Source organism: Komagataella phaffii, chromosome 1 (genome assembly GCF_000027005.1).
Source record: "Komagataella phaffii GS115 chromosome 1, complete sequence".
Taxonomy (NCBI): domain Eukaryota; kingdom Fungi; phylum Ascomycota; class Pichiomycetes; order Pichiales; family Pichiaceae; genus Komagataella; species Komagataella phaffii.
Genome location: NC_012963.1, coordinates 984,655 through 1,001,481, shown reverse-complemented (window position 1 = coordinate 1,001,481; position 16,827 = coordinate 984,655). Strand labels below are relative to the sequence as shown.

The following is a 16,827-nucleotide window of genomic DNA, read 5'->3' as shown; positions in this document are numbered from 1 at the left end:
TGTCGAGCATAAGCCACTTACTGTATAAATACCCCTTTATCGCCACTTTATCTTTTCTCCTTGTCCGTTATCTACAACACCCCAGTAAAACATTACAAACACTCTAGTGTTGTTTTACTGTCCCTTTTAACTCTCTTCAAACAAATCTCCATATTATTTAAACTATGCAATTGCGTCATTCCGTTGGATTGGCTATCTTATCTGCCATAGCAGTCCAAGGATTGCTAATTCCTAACATTGAGTCATTACCCAGCCAGTTTGGTGCTAATGGTGACAGTGAACAAGGTGTATTAGCCCACCATGGTAAACATCCTAAAGTTGATATGGCTCACCATGGAAAGCATCCTAAAATCGCTAAGGATTCCAAGGGACACCCTAAGCTTTGCCCTGAAGCTTTGAAGAAGATGAAAGAAGGCCACCCTTCGGCTCCAGTCATTACTACCCATTCCGCTTCTAAAAACTTAATCCCTTACTCTTATATTATAGTCTTCAAGAAGGGTGTCACTTCAGAGGATATCGACTTCCACCGTGACCTTATCTCCACTCTTCATGAAGAGTCTGTGAGCAAATTAAGAGAGTCAGATCCAAATCACTCATTTTTCGTTTCTAATGAGAATGGCGAAACAGGTTACACCGGTGACTTCTCCGTTGGTGACTTGCTCAAGGGTTACACCGGATACTTCACGGATGACACTTTAGAGCTTATCAGTAAGCATCCAGCAGTTGCTTTCATTGAAAGGGATTCGAGAGTATTTGCCACCGATTTTGAAACTCAAAACGGTGCTCCTTGGGGTTTGGCCAGAGTCTCTCACAGAAAGCCTCTTTCCCTAGGCAGCTTCAACAAGTACTTATATGATGGAGCTGGTGGTGAAGGTGTTACTTCCTATGTTATCGATACAGGTATCCACGTCACTCACAAAGAATTCCAGGGTAGAGCATCTTGGGGTAAGACCATTCCAGCTGGAGACGTTGATGACGATGGAAACGGTCACGGAACTCACTGTGCTGGTACCATTGCTTCTGAAAGCTACGGTGTTGCCAAGAAGGCTAATGTTGTTGCCATCAAGGTCTTGAGATCTAATGGTTCTGGTTCGATGTCAGATGTTCTGAAGGGTGTTGAGTATGCCACCCAATCCCACTTGGATGCTGTTAAAAAGGGCAACAAGAAATTTAAGGGCTCTACCGCTAACATGTCACTGGGTGGTGGTAAATCTCCTGCTTTGGACCTTGCAGTCAATGCTGCTGTTAAGAATGGTATTCACTTTGCCGTTGCAGCAGGTAACGAAAACCAAGATGCTTGTAACACCTCGCCAGCAGCTGCTGAGAATGCCATCACCGTCGGTGCATCAACCTTATCAGACGCTAGAGCTTACTTTTCTAACTACGGTAAATGTGTTGACATTTTCGCTCCAGGTTTAAACATTCTTTCTACCTACACTGGTTCGGATGACGCAACTGCTACCTTGTCTGGTACTTCAATGGCCTCTCCTCACATTGCTGGTCTGTTGACTTACTTCCTATCATTGCAGCCTGCTGCTGGATCTCTGTACTCTAACGGAGGATCTGAGGGTGTCACACCTGCTCAATTGAAAAAGAACCTCCTCAAGTATGCATCTGTCGGAGTATTAGAGGATGTTCCAGAAGACACTCCAAACCTCTTGGTTTACAATGGTGGTGGACAAAACCTTTCTTCTTTCTGGGGAAAGGAGACAGAAGACAATGTTGCTTCCTCCGACGATACTGGTGAGTTTCACTCTTTTGTGAACAAGCTTGAATCAGCTGTTGAAAACTTGGCCCAAGAGTTTGCACATTCAGTGAAGGAGCTGGCTTCTGAACTTATTTAGATTGGAGAAAAGGAATACACAAGGAGTTAAAAAAAGTGTGGTAGAAAGTGCATTTGTCATAATTTTCCATATGTTGCTGTCACTGTAATCTTTTATATTTTGTTTTGTTTTATGTAGTATTTCAAAAGGTTCTTATCATCTTACTGGCATAAACTTGATGTACGCAGAGATAGCAACCGTTGCTTAGGTAAGCATAGTAAAAATGGCTGGTTTTCTGTCTTATTTTAAGGCCACTGTTGGGACAAAACACAATAACTAGATTTTATCGGATTGAACAGTGTAAAGGCTTCACTGGCTTATATCTTGTATGAGTACGATACATTATCCAGTTCCATCAAGGCCTGTGGAAATATTACAGCCAGGACATGAACCTGAAAGGGAGTTTAGTGGGATCACTGTAGATAATAGGAACAGACTTAATGAAGAAAAGTATTATCAGACGAAAATAGACGAAGCGTTGAAAAGGGGCACAGAAAGACGTTACGTTGATGATCATAGCAGAGGTCATGAGTCTCCAAGTTCAGATTTGGAGGACACTCCGGATCAATTCTTGGAATTTCACATTCATGATAACGGAGATAGGAAGATTTCAAGGCCAGACACTGCTTCGTCATTGATTAGTGAAAACGACATGGACTACGATGATTTGTTTGTTGACAGAAAGCAACCAAAACATGCTACTTCTCATGTAAAGCAGTTTATTAGGAAGAATGTGTTCCAAAAGAAGACTCATCTACCAAACATTGGGGCTAGAGAACTGGAATTACAGAAACGGCTTGCTTTATTAGAGGGCCCAATAGATGACGATGAGATTATTAGTGCTATGCCCATGGTAGCGTGTCCCTCTGACTATAACGATCAACCTGCTGATTCAAATTCAAGTAAAGCGTTACAGAGTTCAACCGCCTCTAATCCCTCCAGTTCATTGCCTAAAAAAGAAGAGGAGGCAATTAAAGCTGTACGGGAAGATGAGCAGGATACTGCACCAGACGGAGATGCCTATGGCATTGGAAGCTTGGTGGCAGACGCTGCTTTTAAGTTTCTCAACTACATTTTGCCTTCGGATTCTAGCTCCAACCCCAGTTCGACAGCTATCTCCACAGTAGATAAGGCATTGCCGCCAGCTCCAACATTTATGTCGTCAGGTCCCTGTTTAGATGGTGCTAGACCCAGTTCAACTTCTCCCTGTACGAGAACCACGCCGCTTTATTCGTACATGGCTCCAAAAGATTCAAGCAGAAATCAAACGGTAATTTTGAAAGCTTTCAAACGCCCATTTTCAAAGAAATCAAGTTCAAGCGTCTCTCCTAAGCGGGAAAATCACACTGAATTAATTCCTAGTACTGGCCCCTTGTGGAGTGGTGACAGAAAACATGGGCTTGAATTCATTAGTAAAGCTCCACGAAGTAAAGCCGAGGACTTTTATAACTTTGTGCGTAACACTAGCAAGAAGAAGTCAAAGAAGAAGACTACGTTCTTATCAAATGACTCTTCTCACGAGGCCTTGTCGTTCAACTACAATTACAACATGAACAGCCAAGGTGTGACATTTGATGCATCGTTTGAAAGAGCCTCAGAGACTGAATTTGAATCCTATAGCTATTCATCTACTAGAAAGGCAGAACAACAGAATCATACAGAGCCGAGACCAAGAATTAGGATGCCGTCGTTTATGAGGTCTCGTTCAACTATCACAGGTGATCAGAGCACGAGAGAGAAAGACAACTCTTCTTTAAAAGAGAATACGCCTAGTGCCAGTTATTTTGAGGCACCCATATCAGTTTCGTCTGATCCAAAGATACTTTCTAATATTCACACGATAATAGGAAGTATTCCCTACTTCCGAATTGTCTTCAGGCCCCTAACTCTACTTGGCGAGGCAATGCCTCAACTTCAGAACGTTGTAATAATTGCAGAGCTGGTAATCTGTTTTATTCTTCTTTATGAGATTCATGTATTTCTGGGAAATTTGAAGCTACTCCTAAGTGCCATTTTTGGCCCCATCCTAGCTATTTCCAAGCTTTTCTCATAGACAATACATAAACCACATGCTTAACTAAGCAAACCAACCTTTTCTTACTGCGCGAAGACTAACTCGTAAATTGTTCCAATAAACAGGACTCGACTCAAACCCAAACCTTTCTGCAGTATGAGGGAACCAGTCAAAGCATTCACAACAGGGCATGAAGAGCTGATACACGATATTGAGTACGATTTTTATGGAAAGCAATTAGCTACGTGCTCATCAGACCAACATATCAAAGTTTTTGACTTTGATCCTTCTACATCAACCTGGATTCTGAATGACTCGTGGAAAGCTCATGATTCATCGGTAGTTAAATTAGCTTACGCATCACCAGAGTTTGGTCACATTCTGGCGTCTATTTCTTACGACAGAACAATAAAGATTTGGGAACAAGATTTGGACGAAGAAGCTGGATCTGGGAAACGTTGGAAGCGGTTGGCCACTATAGCTGATTCTCATGGACCTCTTTATGATCTTGCGTTTGCTCCAAGCCACTTGGGTTTGAGACTTGGAGCGATTGGGAGTGATGGGGTCTTGAGAATTTACGATGCTGTAGAACCAGCAGATCTTAGCAATTGGACATTGACTAATGAAATCAGTGTATTAGCTACACCACCGGCATCAAGGTTACAGTCTGATTTTGCCCTAACTTGGTCACCATCTCGTTTTTCTAATGAGTACTTAGTGGTATGTGCATTGGACCAAGGATTCATATATCAGAAGGGTGATCATGACAAGTATGTTTTGGCTAGCGTTTTGCCTGAACACCATGGACTTATCAGATCTGTTTCGTGGGCCCCCTCCATGGGGAGAAGTTTTCAACTGATAGCTACAGGATGCAAAGATGGAAATGTACGTATTTTCAAATTGAGAACAGAACCAGCTGTTTCCAATGGAGCAGATATGATAACCGATGGGGTAGATGAGTTTGTTGAGAACAAAGACACTCATATTGAGCTACTTTCGAGTCATGATGACCATAAAAGCGAAGTGTGGAAAGTCAGTTGGAATACCACCGGCACAATTTTGAGCAGCTCTGGAGGTGACTGTAAAATTCGGTCTATGGAAGGCCACATATTCAGATGAATTTCAATGCATGTCGATTATCAGTGCCGAAAAGCCTTAGATTTGCTGCATTTGCCTTTCAGATTAAAACATCCGAAATCACGTCTTCCAAAAGCTTTACTTTCTCTACAAAATTGGGGTCTTGAAGTTTCAGTAGAATAATTTTCCTCAGATCGGGTGGACTTTGAGAGGCTTGAAACTGAGGTTCCCAAAAAGTTGACCTCGTGGAATACGACATTGTTTCTTGAGGATCTCCTATATTAGAATTGGACAAGGAATTGGAGTTACCTCCATCAATATCCTGAGTCAGAAAGGTTAGTGGAAGTTGACTAGTAATCATTTGCAGCGAGGGATCAAGCAATTGAGAATCCTGGATCAGATCTAGACATTGGTTAAAGGAGCTTGTATCTTTGAAAAAAAGCTGAATTCGCAAAGTTTGAACCATCTGATCCTGATCAATCATGAATTTCAACGCAATTACAGGTTTTCTGCTCGTGATTTCAATTGGCAAACTTTGTGTTCTCTGCTTTGGTTCAATGCCTTTGAAATAAGTCTCAATCTTTGTTGAGTCTACAGTTTGCTTCATCATGGGGTTAGTGAGGTGTCCAAGAATTTCTTAACGAAGGTATACAAACCAGGTCAGACCCCTTATGGGTAATTCTCATAAAATATCCAGCTATTCCTTGTTGGACGATGAGACTAAGATCATTACGATACGGATAATGCTGCCATTGGCTGACATGTGGTTTCATTCCTTCCTTTGTTGTCACCCAGCAGTATTTACGTAATGGAATAACGGTTAGCATCTATAATCAATAAAAATAGAGTAGTTTGGTTGATATCGTGATGGAGTTTGATTCGTGAGGCCTCGGAGTCAATCGCTGCGATAAGCTTTTTTGGCGATGAGGGTTCGCTAAGTGCGGAGTCCCTTCATGCCTTGTTGAGATTGGTGTCACTCATAATCTACATCGTCATTGTCATAAGACGATCACCGGCCGTCGCTCGCTTTTCTTATGGCCTTGGAAGGTTAATGAGGTTGTGTGGATTGTTCATTGATTTCGCAGTAAGGGCCCTCATGGACACGGTCAATGTCACGTTTAACCAAGAACTAGAGCACTACTCCAACACATTTGATAATCCGTTAAGAGGTATGGTAGGATGTCGTGGAGACAATTGCTTTGTTATAAAGGGCTTTCGTTATTGCTCTAGCATACGCTAAGCCAGTTTTGCTGGATCCACGGTAATGCTATTACAACAGAGAAACCTACAATGTCTCTAGCGTGCCTCTCGGTACTAAAAAAGCTAATAGACACGAACGGATCACTCGTGGTTGCAGGATTAGCATCTACTGTCCATCGTTGGTAACAATCTCACACGACGCAACAAACTGAATACAATTTTCTTTTGGGAACTTGAGAATACGATTGGCGTCGTACATTTTGAATCATCGAGCGAGAGCATTCATGAGTTTATAGACGGGACACTGAGTCTCGGACCATTATATCAATATAATTGGCCAAGATACAAATGATATATTTGCATCTCAAGACTGTTTCTTTGGTGTCTCTCCTGCCATCTTCCGAAATAGAAGAAATTTTTCTTTGAACAGCCTTTCAATCCAATTTAATCGCTACTAGTACCGATTGCGATAGGTGTTGGTCCTTTAAATTCAGTGCTGGATCTGTAGATCTGACTATGATGAGAATGGCAATATAACTCAATTGTACAGAGAAAGGCTCCAAATGGAAAGCCAGCACCAACAAATTTGCTTGTAAGTGGTTCAGTCCCGGCTTGTCCTCTCACGATTGGCATAGCACAGATAATGATATTTGAACTAGCATTTACAGTTTGATGAGAGCTCATCATTCTCATCTCATCTCACATGATAAGGGGAAACAAAAAAAAAAGAGCACAACTCACGTGAGAATTTCTTATCGAAAACAACAAAACCATGATTGTATCTCTCTTCCCTACTTTCCTTCCCAACATTGTTAGGTCACCTATCAATGGTTGTAGAGCCCACTTCAAGCCCTGGTGATAACAATACGACAGAAATTATGTTACAAGATTATCAATCCCGGTCAGGTTCCCGGGAGGACCTTTTTAACCACAGTGAACACAGTAAGCTTGATCTTAGTCAACACGATATTGAAATGATAGAAGAAGACCTTCTTGGGGAGTTGCCGGAAGGGAAGCAACGGTTTTTGGGCATTTTCTCAACTGTTGTGTTGTTTGTTTCAAGGATAGTGGGATCTGGTATCTTTGCTACACCTTCGTTAATATACAATGAGGTCGGAGCTTGTCCAGGCTTATTTTTCTTGGTATGGTTCATAGCATTTTTCATGGCATTTGCGGGTCTCTATCTGTTTTTGGAACTGGGCTCAATTGTCCCTAGAAATGGTGGAATCAAAGTATTTTTGGAATACATTTATTACAAACCTCACATGTTGATGAGCGTTATTGTTGGGGTCTACTCAATATTTTTTGGATTCGCCATTTCCAATTCTATTATTTTTGGAGAGTATTTTCTTTACTCTATAAACGTAGAAAAACCAAGTGAGTGGGCTTCAAGAATGGTTGGTGTTGTTCTGATTGTATTTACTACAGTTATTCATGGTATTTCGGTACAGTTTGGTGTTAGAGTGCAAAACTTTTTTGGTGTTTTGAAGATATTCCTCTTAATAGCCATAGCTCTAAGTGGTTTATACGCCTTAATCCTCCCTGAGAAGGTATCTCATTTGGAAAGGCAATTACACTGGGATCAATTCTTCACCACTAAGCAGAAAGTGTCATTGAGCTCTTTTATTTCGGCAGTATTCAAAGCCATATACTCTCTTGCTGGTTGGAGTTCAGTGCACTCTTCTGCAGGAGAAGTGAAAAATCCGAATAGGACTTTCAAAATTGCCGGGCCCTCATCGTTGGCTATCATTAGCATATGTTATATTATGATCAATTTTGCCTATCTGATGGTCATCCCAAGTGATGAGATACTTAACTCGGGCCAGCTGATTGGCGGATTACTCTTTGAGAAGATTCTGGGAGAGAAACTTGGAAGAACGCTTCTTGGCCTGAGCATAGCAATCAGTGCCGGTGGGAACACTTTGGTTGTGCTTTATAACATTTCAAGGGTGGATCAAGAAGTTTTTAGAGAAGGATTCCTACCACTTTCTAAATACCTGGCCGCCAATTGGCCATTTGGTGCTCCCTTGCCAGCATTACTAGTGCCAGCAATAATTTCGTCATCTTTCCTAATATTTACACCTCCAGGAAATGTTTATGATTATATCATCAATTTGGAAAGTTATGTGATGCAAGTTTTTATTGGTTTGGTTGCAGTGGGCGCCATTATTTTAAGACGAAGATTTCCTGATTCGGTGCCTGCCATAAAGTCGCCGCTTGTATTCATCTTAGTCACTATTGTCTTTTCCATTTTCATTATCTTGGGCCCACTACTTCCAGGTGATAAGAGTGCCAATTCGATTCCAGGACTGCCCAGTTACCCATTTGGTGCATTGTTTTTGATTGTGATCTGCGTGTTCTATTGGGGACTTGTATTTAAGTTTTTGCCATGGATCAGAGGCTATAGATTGGTCGTCCTTGAGGAGAAGCAAGATGATGGTCTGATCATTAAGACGTGGCATAAGGATTATCATTACAGCAATACTCGAGACGAAAGCGACCTTAATACCTCACTGCTATAAAACATAATTATAGAATGAAGCATATTTATCTACATGACTTGGCTATCCATTATTTCTTATTGCGCTTAGCAATGAAAGCCTCTTTAGCAAGCTTAACGAGCGTATCAAGTTCCCCACTGTTACTACACATACTGTAGAACAATGAGTTCTGATCACTGATCAACTTGTAAGGGTCGTCATACTCCACGACACGCCCAGCATCCATGACTAAAATTTTGTCATAGTCAATAATAGAGCGTAGCCTATGAGCTATAGTTAAAATGGTGCTATCGCTGAACTCTTCTCTGATTGTAGTTTGAATCTTGGAATCTGTGTTGTAGTCAATAGAGGCTGTTGCCTCGTCAAGTAGAATGATTTTAGGAGACTTCAGCAACGAACGAGCAAGACAAGTCAGTTGCCTTTGACCCTGCGACAGGTTTGAGCCACCTTCGGACACAGTGTTATTCAAGTTCAAGAACTTGTTCACATTCTCATTTGAATCCTCGATGTTATCGCTGGAACTGCCAGACGTTGGCTCATCTGTAGAGACCAGATTGACTCTCTTCAGAGACTCAAAGATTTCGGCATCTGAGTATTGGTTGAACGGATCCAAATTGGATCTGATAGTACCGGTGAATAATGTTGGATCCTGAGGAATTATAGTGACAGCATTTCGCAAATCCTTCAATCCGATAGAGGTAATATCAATACCGTCGATCTTGATTGACCCAGATTCAGGATCGACAAATCTGAAAAATGCTGTGATAATGGTTGATTTTCCAGCACCAGTTCTACCCACAATTCCAATCTTCGATCTTGGCTCGACCTTGAAAGATACATTTTTAATGACTTTGGGCAGAGAAGGAGCGTAGCGTAGTGAAACATCATCAACTTCTATTTCTCCAGTTTCAGGCCACGAGGATGGTGGTTTATTATCTGGAATCTCTCTGTCAGGTTCTTGGTCAATGTTTAAATACTCTTCCAATCTTTCCACAGAGTTCATATTCATCTCCACCACAGAGTAGAGCCTAACAACCCAAAGAGCACTCTGGGTAAACGCAATGGCGTAGGATAGGGAAAGACCGGCCATACCAGCATCGATATGACCAATACTCAGCATCACAAAAGCTGCTGATAATAGACTGACCAAAGCCCCAACAAAATCAACACGAAGTGCCAACCATCTATTCGCAACCCACAAGTAGAAGAAAGATCTGTTGTTATTATCAATCTTTTCCAGGTTTTGTCTCATAAATCTTCTTTCGTCACCATAAGCACGAATGGTGGTAACGCCCACCAGTGTTTCGGAGAAATGCTGATGAATCGGAGATACAGTGATCGAATCGTACCTTTTTAACTCTCGAGATGAAGCTAAATACAATGCCCCAATATAATAGTAGATGATCACAATAAATGCAGCAAATACGATAAATCCCGGAGTAATAATACAAATCAAAAGAATAGTCGCACCACACTGAAGAACGGACACAATAAATCCTTCAGCATAAGGAGCCAATTCTTGGTCAATGGATTCAGTATCTTTGGAGAAACGGTTCATAATACGGCCGATAGGTGTGGAATCAAAGAATCGTAATTTGGCATTGAAAATTTTTGTCAACATATCTTCAAAAATCTTGTTAGAGGCAACAATTCCTCCCATAAAAACAACGTAGACACGGAATGCTGAAATTAGCGCATATGACAAACCAATCAGAGCATAGATTGTAATGTAGTAACCAGAAGAATGGCTGCTCTCTTCGCCATAAACCCGGAACATTTCACCGCCTAGAGGACGGGACCACTCAACAGATGCCACAGATGCTCTGAATCCTTCCTTGAGGGCATTCAATGACCTATCAATAGACATAGTAAACGCAGGAGACACCAGCTTATCGTTAGCAGCCGCCCAAATCTTCAACCAAACAGACTGCATGATGTTTGACCCTTGAGAAGCGGCAAATGCTGCAACAAATACGAACCAGATAAAAACGCCACCAAAAGCTCTACCATAAAACTTGTAAACTTCCCAACTAACTGCTCCGCTAGACTTCGTTTCATCTTCGATCAACTTCCCTCGAGGTGAGAGTCGCTCCTCATCAAGTTGATCAGCCTTGTCGCTTTCAGCTATTTTTTTCAACTTTTGATGAATTTCACTTGTATCAGATACATTCAATTGTTTTAAGTTGACCGAAGATTGACTACGCGAGCTAATAACGGTTGATACCAAATCGTCATGGCCCAAACTCCCCGATGAAAGCAAGTCTTCACATGTTCCTTGCTCGAGAACTCTTCCATTATCCATTGCAACGATCCATGCAGCATCCCTGACTGTCAAAGCAACGTTATGAGAAACGAGAATACAAGTACGATCCTTCATCAGAGGTCCAGTAATACAGTTTTCGTAAATCCAAGCAGCGGTGTGAGAGTCAACAGCACTTAAACAATCATCCAATAACACATGCCTAGCATTTGAGTACAGGGCTCTTGCTAAGGAGACACGTTGTTTCTGACCACCAGACAAAGTGATACCTTTTTCGCCAATCTCAGTGGCATCACCAGCATCTAAGACTTTTAAGTCTCTGGTTAAACCACAGGCATCGATAACAGCGTCATAACGCTGTTGGTTGAAAGGAGCAGCAAAGACGATGTTGTTCTTCACGGTGTCATTTAGCAACCAAGCAATCTGTGAGCAGTAGGCCACAGCTTCAGTCATACCTGTTTCTGGATTTGGAATCAATTCATCACGAGGAGTACTTCCAGGAAGGAATATCTTACCATTAGTCAGCTGCATTTCTCCTAAAAGACCCAGCAATAAAGAAGTTTTTCCGGAACCTGTTGGACCAATAATCACATTAAGCTTACCAACTTTAAAGGCAATATCAATATCTTTAAGCTGAAAATCGTTCTTTGAGCCTTTGTTCCAGGATAGTGTTGCATTCTCAAAACCAACCTCGGGGGAGTTTGCACCTCTGGTGTGCGTTAGCTGTTCATACTTATCACTCTCTTGTTCTTCTAAGAATTTTTGGACACGGTCCAGAGAAACTTTTGACTGAACCATAAATGATAGCATATCGGATAACTGGTCAAGTGGAGACCTTAACAAGTTGAATAAGGAGAGTGCAGTAAATGCTACAGGAGTGGTCAAAATTTTGCCTTGGAATACAACGTAAAAATAGAATGAAATCAAAGTCACCAACGTTGGAGTGATGAACCAAACAAATGCAGAGCAAGTCCAGACAATGACTCTATACCTCAAATACCTGATTTCTTCATTTCTTACCTTCATAATCTCTTTAGCAAAATTCTCCTCCCAAGCAAAAAACTTGATAATACGTATACTCTGGAAAGCTTCATTCAACTTCTGAATTCTGTTATCTGTAATGCCTAACATTTCTTTTTGGAACTCACCAATTTTACTTGCTAGTTTGTAGTTTAATGGTAACAGAATTAAGATAGAGGACGAGCCAGCGAGAGCTGACCATCCTAGAAGTCTGTACAGTAAGGTGACGGCAACAATAATCATAAAAAAGGAATTGACAAAGAAATGCAAATAACTGCACAACTCTGAAACCTTGGATGCGTCTACTGCCATCAAATTGATGATTCCACCTAGCTCCGTAGACTTGGACTCTTCCTTTGAGGTTTGATCGGCGATTGGGGCCTTGCCATCTTTAGGATCAACCTCTTCTATCAACTCCTCAGGGCTGGTCATACGTCTTCTAAGTGCTTTAGCATAAACTTCACCAATGATCAAAGCTTTCATTCTAATGCAGACTCTCCTTCCTAGATATAGGGATCTGCCACTAACCAAAGAATCTGATATTTGGATAAAAAACATAGTAAGAACATACAACCATGCCATATTGCGTGATGTCATCCCTGGGTTGTCAACATACTCCAAAATTCGTTTCAACAGCAAAGATGGCCCAAATATCAGCATGGAGTCAATACTTGCCCACAAAGCCTGGGCAGCTAAATCGCCTTTCGAAAAATAAAATATCTTGTAGGTGAAAGTTCTAGTGAATCCCAGGTCTTTAAATCTTCTTAGTAGGAAATATGCATAATCATCTATTCTTAATCCCCAAATGTCGTTAAATTGAAGTGGAGTCTTGTAAGCTTTGAAAATTAATGGGTCAATCCAAGAATAGGTGACAATCTCAAAAAAGTTGGAATTATTTTCCGGGGAAGGTTTAACTCCATCATCAGTGTCAAAAAGGACAGAAGGATGGTCAAACACTCTTGCTGAACCAAGAAGGAGAAACAGTAGCGTATTGTTAATAAACTGAAAAGAGTAGTAATAGTTTACCAATTGTGAATTTTGCGGATGAATAAGTACACTTCTGAAAGAGAGTGCTGAGGGAACAATATTAACGATGTAGTACAACAATGAAATATTGGCCAAAGGAAATGGACCCGACTTGTTCAACGCCCTGATGGATCCAAGTGCAAACAAGAAGATCCACACGAATACTCGTACTATTGGAGTAAGCTTGTAACCTTCCCACTCTTGGTTAAGAGAAGGTACGAAAAGAGCGACGACAGCTATAACTAATTGGAATATCAATATCACAAACTCTAGAATTAGCTTAACTTTCTCCCAGCCATCTCTTTGAACATATTTCACCAGTCCTAACGGTGTGCCATCATCTTTCAGGGGTTCCAGTCTGGAAATGTCAAAATGTTTCTGTGAGGTTGTCAACTCCGCTGTGGATTGTTCCTCTTCGTAATCTATGGTGCCATAAGTATTAGAATAATCCGTAGGTGAGCCATTGGCAGGTTCTAATAACGGTTGTGTTTCATCCTTGGCGTAGAGCTTTCTGTGAGTCTTGATCTGTTGTGCTCCTATGAGCAGTAAATAGAGTAACGATCCTACTACAATTGCAGCAGGCAAATACGAATCCAGCAGTGACTTTCTGATACAGGGAGAAATATCATCATTATCCCAGAAACTGCAACCCGTCGGGGCTGACTCATTGTACGAATTCATACGAAGGAAAGACGACTTCTTAACGGAAAGAAAATATCTTCTAATCTTCGAACTGTTGAAAAAATTGAGTCCACCTGGTAATTGAGTCTTCACAGGGAAAAAGCTTCAAGGAACGCTGTGGCAAGGAATGACGGTCCTGTTGGCGGGCAAGAAAACTGGAGGGAGTTAAAAGCTCTAGCTTGGATAACCTCAACTAAAGGGAAGCTTTTCAGCAAAGATATGTCATAAGTAGGTGTGAAGACTAAAACGGCTTAAAAAGGCAAGCAAGCTCTACGGGGTTAGAAGGGAGCGCAAGCCCGAAGGGAGTAACACCCGTCAGGGCTGAGAAAGGTTAGGCTGAAAACTAGGAGGTGACAGTGAGCTCTACGAAAAGCTACAAGAGTATTACCCAAAATTTAACCTTGATAACTATAAAAGTACCTAGTCCTGAGTCTTCTGTGTACCACGCAACAAACCGGTTCTTCTGGCGGCAATCAAACCAACCTTTTGACCAGCAACAGCATTTCTGGAGATGGTGGAGGCCTTACCAATATGTTGATGGTTACCACCACCGTGAGGGTGGTCAACTGGGTTCATGGCAACACCTCTGGTTCTTGGCCAAGAGTTTCTCTTAACTCTGTACTTGTGGAAAGCTCTACCAGCCTTCAACAATGGCTTGTCGATTCTTCCTCCACCGGCAACAACACCAATGACACCTCTGGAGTTGGAAGAAATGATCTTCTTAGCACCGGAAGGCAACTTAACTCTGGTCTTGTTCTCCTCAACGTTGTGTCCAATGACGATAACGTAGTTTCCGGAAGTTCTACCGATGGTACCCTTGTCACCTGGCTTGGCCTCAACATTGGAGATAATAGTACCTTCTGGAAGGGCTCCCAAAGGCAGGATGTTACCAACATTCAAAGAAGCATCCTTACCAGCATAGATGAATTGACCAGTGTACAAACCCTCATTGGCAATGAAAGTCTCCTCACGCAAACCCTTCTTGGTTGGGTCACGGAAGATAACCTTGGCCAAAGGAGCACCTCTACCAGGGTCATGGATGATCTGCTTAACATACCCACGGATTTGTCCCTCACGTTCAGAAGAGTCCAAAGCTCTGAGCTTAGCGGCTCCCTTTCTTAAACGGGTGTGAGCGGTGAAGATAGAACCAGCACCCTTTCTCTGAGCACGAATAACTCTACCTATAAACAATGACGTTAGTACTTGACCTCTGGATGTTTAGTGGTTGGTGGTTTACATACCCATTTTGTCCTGTTGAAATGTATAGAATTTCCTTTAGTCTAACGAATTTTTCACCTAAGATGGAAGGTTCCACTCTTTGAGGTTGGTGTAGAGGTGTATTCGTGGGTCGCGAGCCCAGTATAATATCCATCACGTGTACAGGGCTAGGGCTCGCGACGGGGGTACAGAAGTCTTGAACAAATAAATATGGAATGATGATACATTATTACGCCAACTAGTTGCAAGCAAAACCTATAGATTATAATGACAGAGTTCAGCAACTCGAAACGGTTTGGAAAATCACACTGTAGTAGTTTGCACTTCTGGAGCAATGGTGGTTGACTCCAATGGTTTGAGCGGCTCGGACTTTACTTCCTCCTCTACCTTGCCCTCTTCTCCCTCATCCTGCGGCTGAGCTCCATCAGTAACGATGGAAACGTCAGCACCATCTTTGACGCTAGATTCTTTAGGTTCCTCCTTCACGAAGGAATCAATGGCAATATCGATGCTAATTGGTTTGCCCTTAATTTCCTTACCGTTCAATTCCTTGAGAGCGCGTTGTTGCGTTTCGTGGTCGGCAAATCTCACAAATGCCATACCACGCGACCTGATCGGAATGTTCTCTTTCCTCAGTTTTTGAACAACATGACGGGGTATATTCCTTCTGGGGATCGAAACCCATTGAGGGTCATACTCAGAAAGGAACTCCGTCAGTTCGGAAGTGACAACCTCCTGGTGCAAATTACGGATGAAGATCGAAGTCTCTGAAGGCGTACCCTGTTCAAGGGGAACTTTATGTGGATTTTGTTTCTTCTTACTGTAAGGCTTCTTCTTCTTGCCGCCATTGGGAGCGCTGTTCTCTTTGTCTTTCGAATCAGCAACAGAATCGGAAGCGGAGTCGGCATTGCTACTGACATCAGCTTGGGACTCCTCAGTCCCATCCACTGCAGTATTAGTAACACCTTCGGTGGTTCCATCATTGTTCTTAGCAGCGGAAGTCTTCTTTTTGTTGGCTTTCTTCTTCTTAGTCTTCTCTTCAGTTGACTTGAGTTTGGCAGATTTACAGTAGATGTCTCTCCCTTTCAAATTTTTGCCTTCGAACTCGGTGATTGCCTTTGCAGTTTCCTCGCTAGAGGCAAATGTCACAAAGGCAAAACCGCGTCCAGTCAACTTTCCCACTCGCCTAGAAAACCTCTTGGGAATCTCAATGCCTTCGATGTCGAAGCCCGTAATCAACTCCCTGAGCTCTTCTTCGGTGGTGTCATAATCGATGTTTCCGACAAACATTCTCTTTTCAAGGTCGATGACCTTCTCGTTTGTTTGTTGTTGTTCTTCTTCCGACATGATGTGTGAAAACTGATTGAAATTTAGTAAAATGACAACTTGGTATTTTTCCTGGTACTTCAAATATCTGCTGTGAAAACGTGCTGCAAATTGCTGTTCCTTTTGATACTCAATCGATGAATTCGGGTGATATCTTATCTTAACAAGAGGGTAGTGTTCCGCTGTATATATACAAGTCGTGTGGAAAGGGCGTGTCCACGCGAATTTGAACAGACTTTCTTTCTGCCCTCCCTCCTCCTAGGAACGATCTAATCTTCTGCCTTCGCGAGGGTAATGTGCGGACTCTGAATGCGCTGGCGAACGCGCTGCCTAGCTAGGTGAGGAAGGCAGGTGTTAGGACGTAGCAAGTCAAGTGAACCGAACTAGGGGTAGCTGTGGAGAGGTACCAAGGCCAATTGAAAAAATAGCTGCCGGACAGTACGCTTAATATACGAGCAACCAGCAAAGAGCAAGTGATTTCCAAAGTGGTGAGCCCTAATTGCCCGGTCTTATCACAGATTAAGCATCCCCACCCCATCACACTTTGCAAATAGCAACCAATCCCGCATATTAGCAAGATGCGCTCACCGCTCGTCGCGTCCACTATATAATTCTCTGCCACCCTTAAATCCATAAGATGCGCATTACCTAACTAGGATCTCGCTTTTTTGGCCAATCAAA

General features: G+C 42.2%; 8 protein-coding genes across 8 annotated transcripts; 4 read left to right on the top strand and 4 right to left on the bottom strand.

Moving 5' to 3' along the window:
* Positions 1–164: 164 nt before the first annotated feature.
* Positions 165–1,844, top strand: PAS_chr1-1_0226 (Vacuolar proteinase B (yscB), a serine protease of the subtilisin family; the record flags this gene model as incomplete). The annotated part of the gene is made up of 1 exon (XM_002489831.1): positions 165–1,844. One exon carries the CDS (start codon positions 165–167, stop codon positions 1,842–1,844), a length of 1,680 nt encoding a protein of 559 aa, XP_002489876.1.
* A 307-nt stretch (positions 1,845–2,151) lies between these two features.
* Positions 2,152–3,876, top strand: PAS_chr1-1_0225 (Hypothetical protein; the record flags this gene model as incomplete). Its single annotated transcript, XM_002489830.1, has 1 exon — positions 2,152–3,876. One exon carries the CDS (start codon positions 2,152–2,154, stop codon positions 3,874–3,876), a length of 1,725 nt encoding a protein of 574 aa, XP_002489875.1.
* A 117-nt stretch (positions 3,877–3,993) lies between these two features.
* Positions 3,994–4,956, top strand: PAS_chr1-1_0224 (Nuclear pore protein that is part of the evolutionarily conserved Nup84p complex; the record flags this gene model as incomplete). The annotated part of the gene is made up of 1 exon (XM_002489829.1): positions 3,994–4,956. The coding sequence occupies one exon, from the start codon at positions 3,994–3,996 to the stop codon at positions 4,954–4,956; it is 963 nt and encodes a 320-aa protein (XP_002489874.1).
* A 58-nt stretch (positions 4,957–5,014) lies between these two features.
* On the bottom strand, positions 5,015–5,524 carry PAS_chr1-1_0223 (Hypothetical protein; the record flags this gene model as incomplete). Its single annotated transcript, XM_002489828.1, has 1 exon — positions 5,015–5,524. The coding sequence occupies one exon, from the start codon at positions 5,522–5,524 to the stop codon at positions 5,015–5,017; it is 510 nt and encodes a 169-aa protein (XP_002489873.1).
* Positions 5,525–6,941: 1,417 nt separating this feature from the next.
* On the top strand, positions 6,942–8,636 carry PAS_chr1-1_0221 (Low affinity methionine permease, similar to Mup1p; the record flags this gene model as incomplete). Its single annotated transcript, XM_002489827.1, has 1 exon — positions 6,942–8,636. The coding sequence occupies one exon, from the start codon at positions 6,942–6,944 to the stop codon at positions 8,634–8,636; it is 1,695 nt and encodes a 564-aa protein (XP_002489872.1).
* A 49-nt stretch (positions 8,637–8,685) lies between these two features.
* On the bottom strand, positions 8,686–13,602 carry PAS_chr1-1_0220 (Transporter of the ATP-binding cassette (ABC) family involved in bile acid transport; the record flags this gene model as incomplete). The annotated part of the gene is made up of 1 exon (XM_002489826.1): positions 8,686–13,602. One exon carries the CDS (start codon positions 13,600–13,602, stop codon positions 8,686–8,688), a length of 4,917 nt encoding a protein of 1,638 aa, XP_002489871.1.
* A 420-nt stretch (positions 13,603–14,022) lies between these two features.
* PAS_chr1-1_0219 (60S ribosomal protein L2) lies at positions 14,023–14,847 on the bottom strand (the record flags this gene model as incomplete). Its single annotated transcript, XM_002489825.1, has 2 exons — positions 14,023–14,783; positions 14,844–14,847. 2 exons carry the CDS (start codon positions 14,845–14,847, stop codon positions 14,023–14,025), a joined length of 765 nt encoding a protein of 254 aa, XP_002489870.1.
* Positions 14,848–15,123: 276 nt separating this feature from the next.
* Positions 15,124–16,167, bottom strand: PAS_chr1-1_0218 (Hypothetical protein; the record flags this gene model as incomplete). The annotated part of the gene is made up of 1 exon (XM_002489824.1): positions 15,124–16,167. One exon carries the CDS (start codon positions 16,165–16,167, stop codon positions 15,124–15,126), a length of 1,044 nt encoding a protein of 347 aa, XP_002489869.1.
* Between the last annotated feature and the right edge of the window lie 660 nt (positions 16,168–16,827).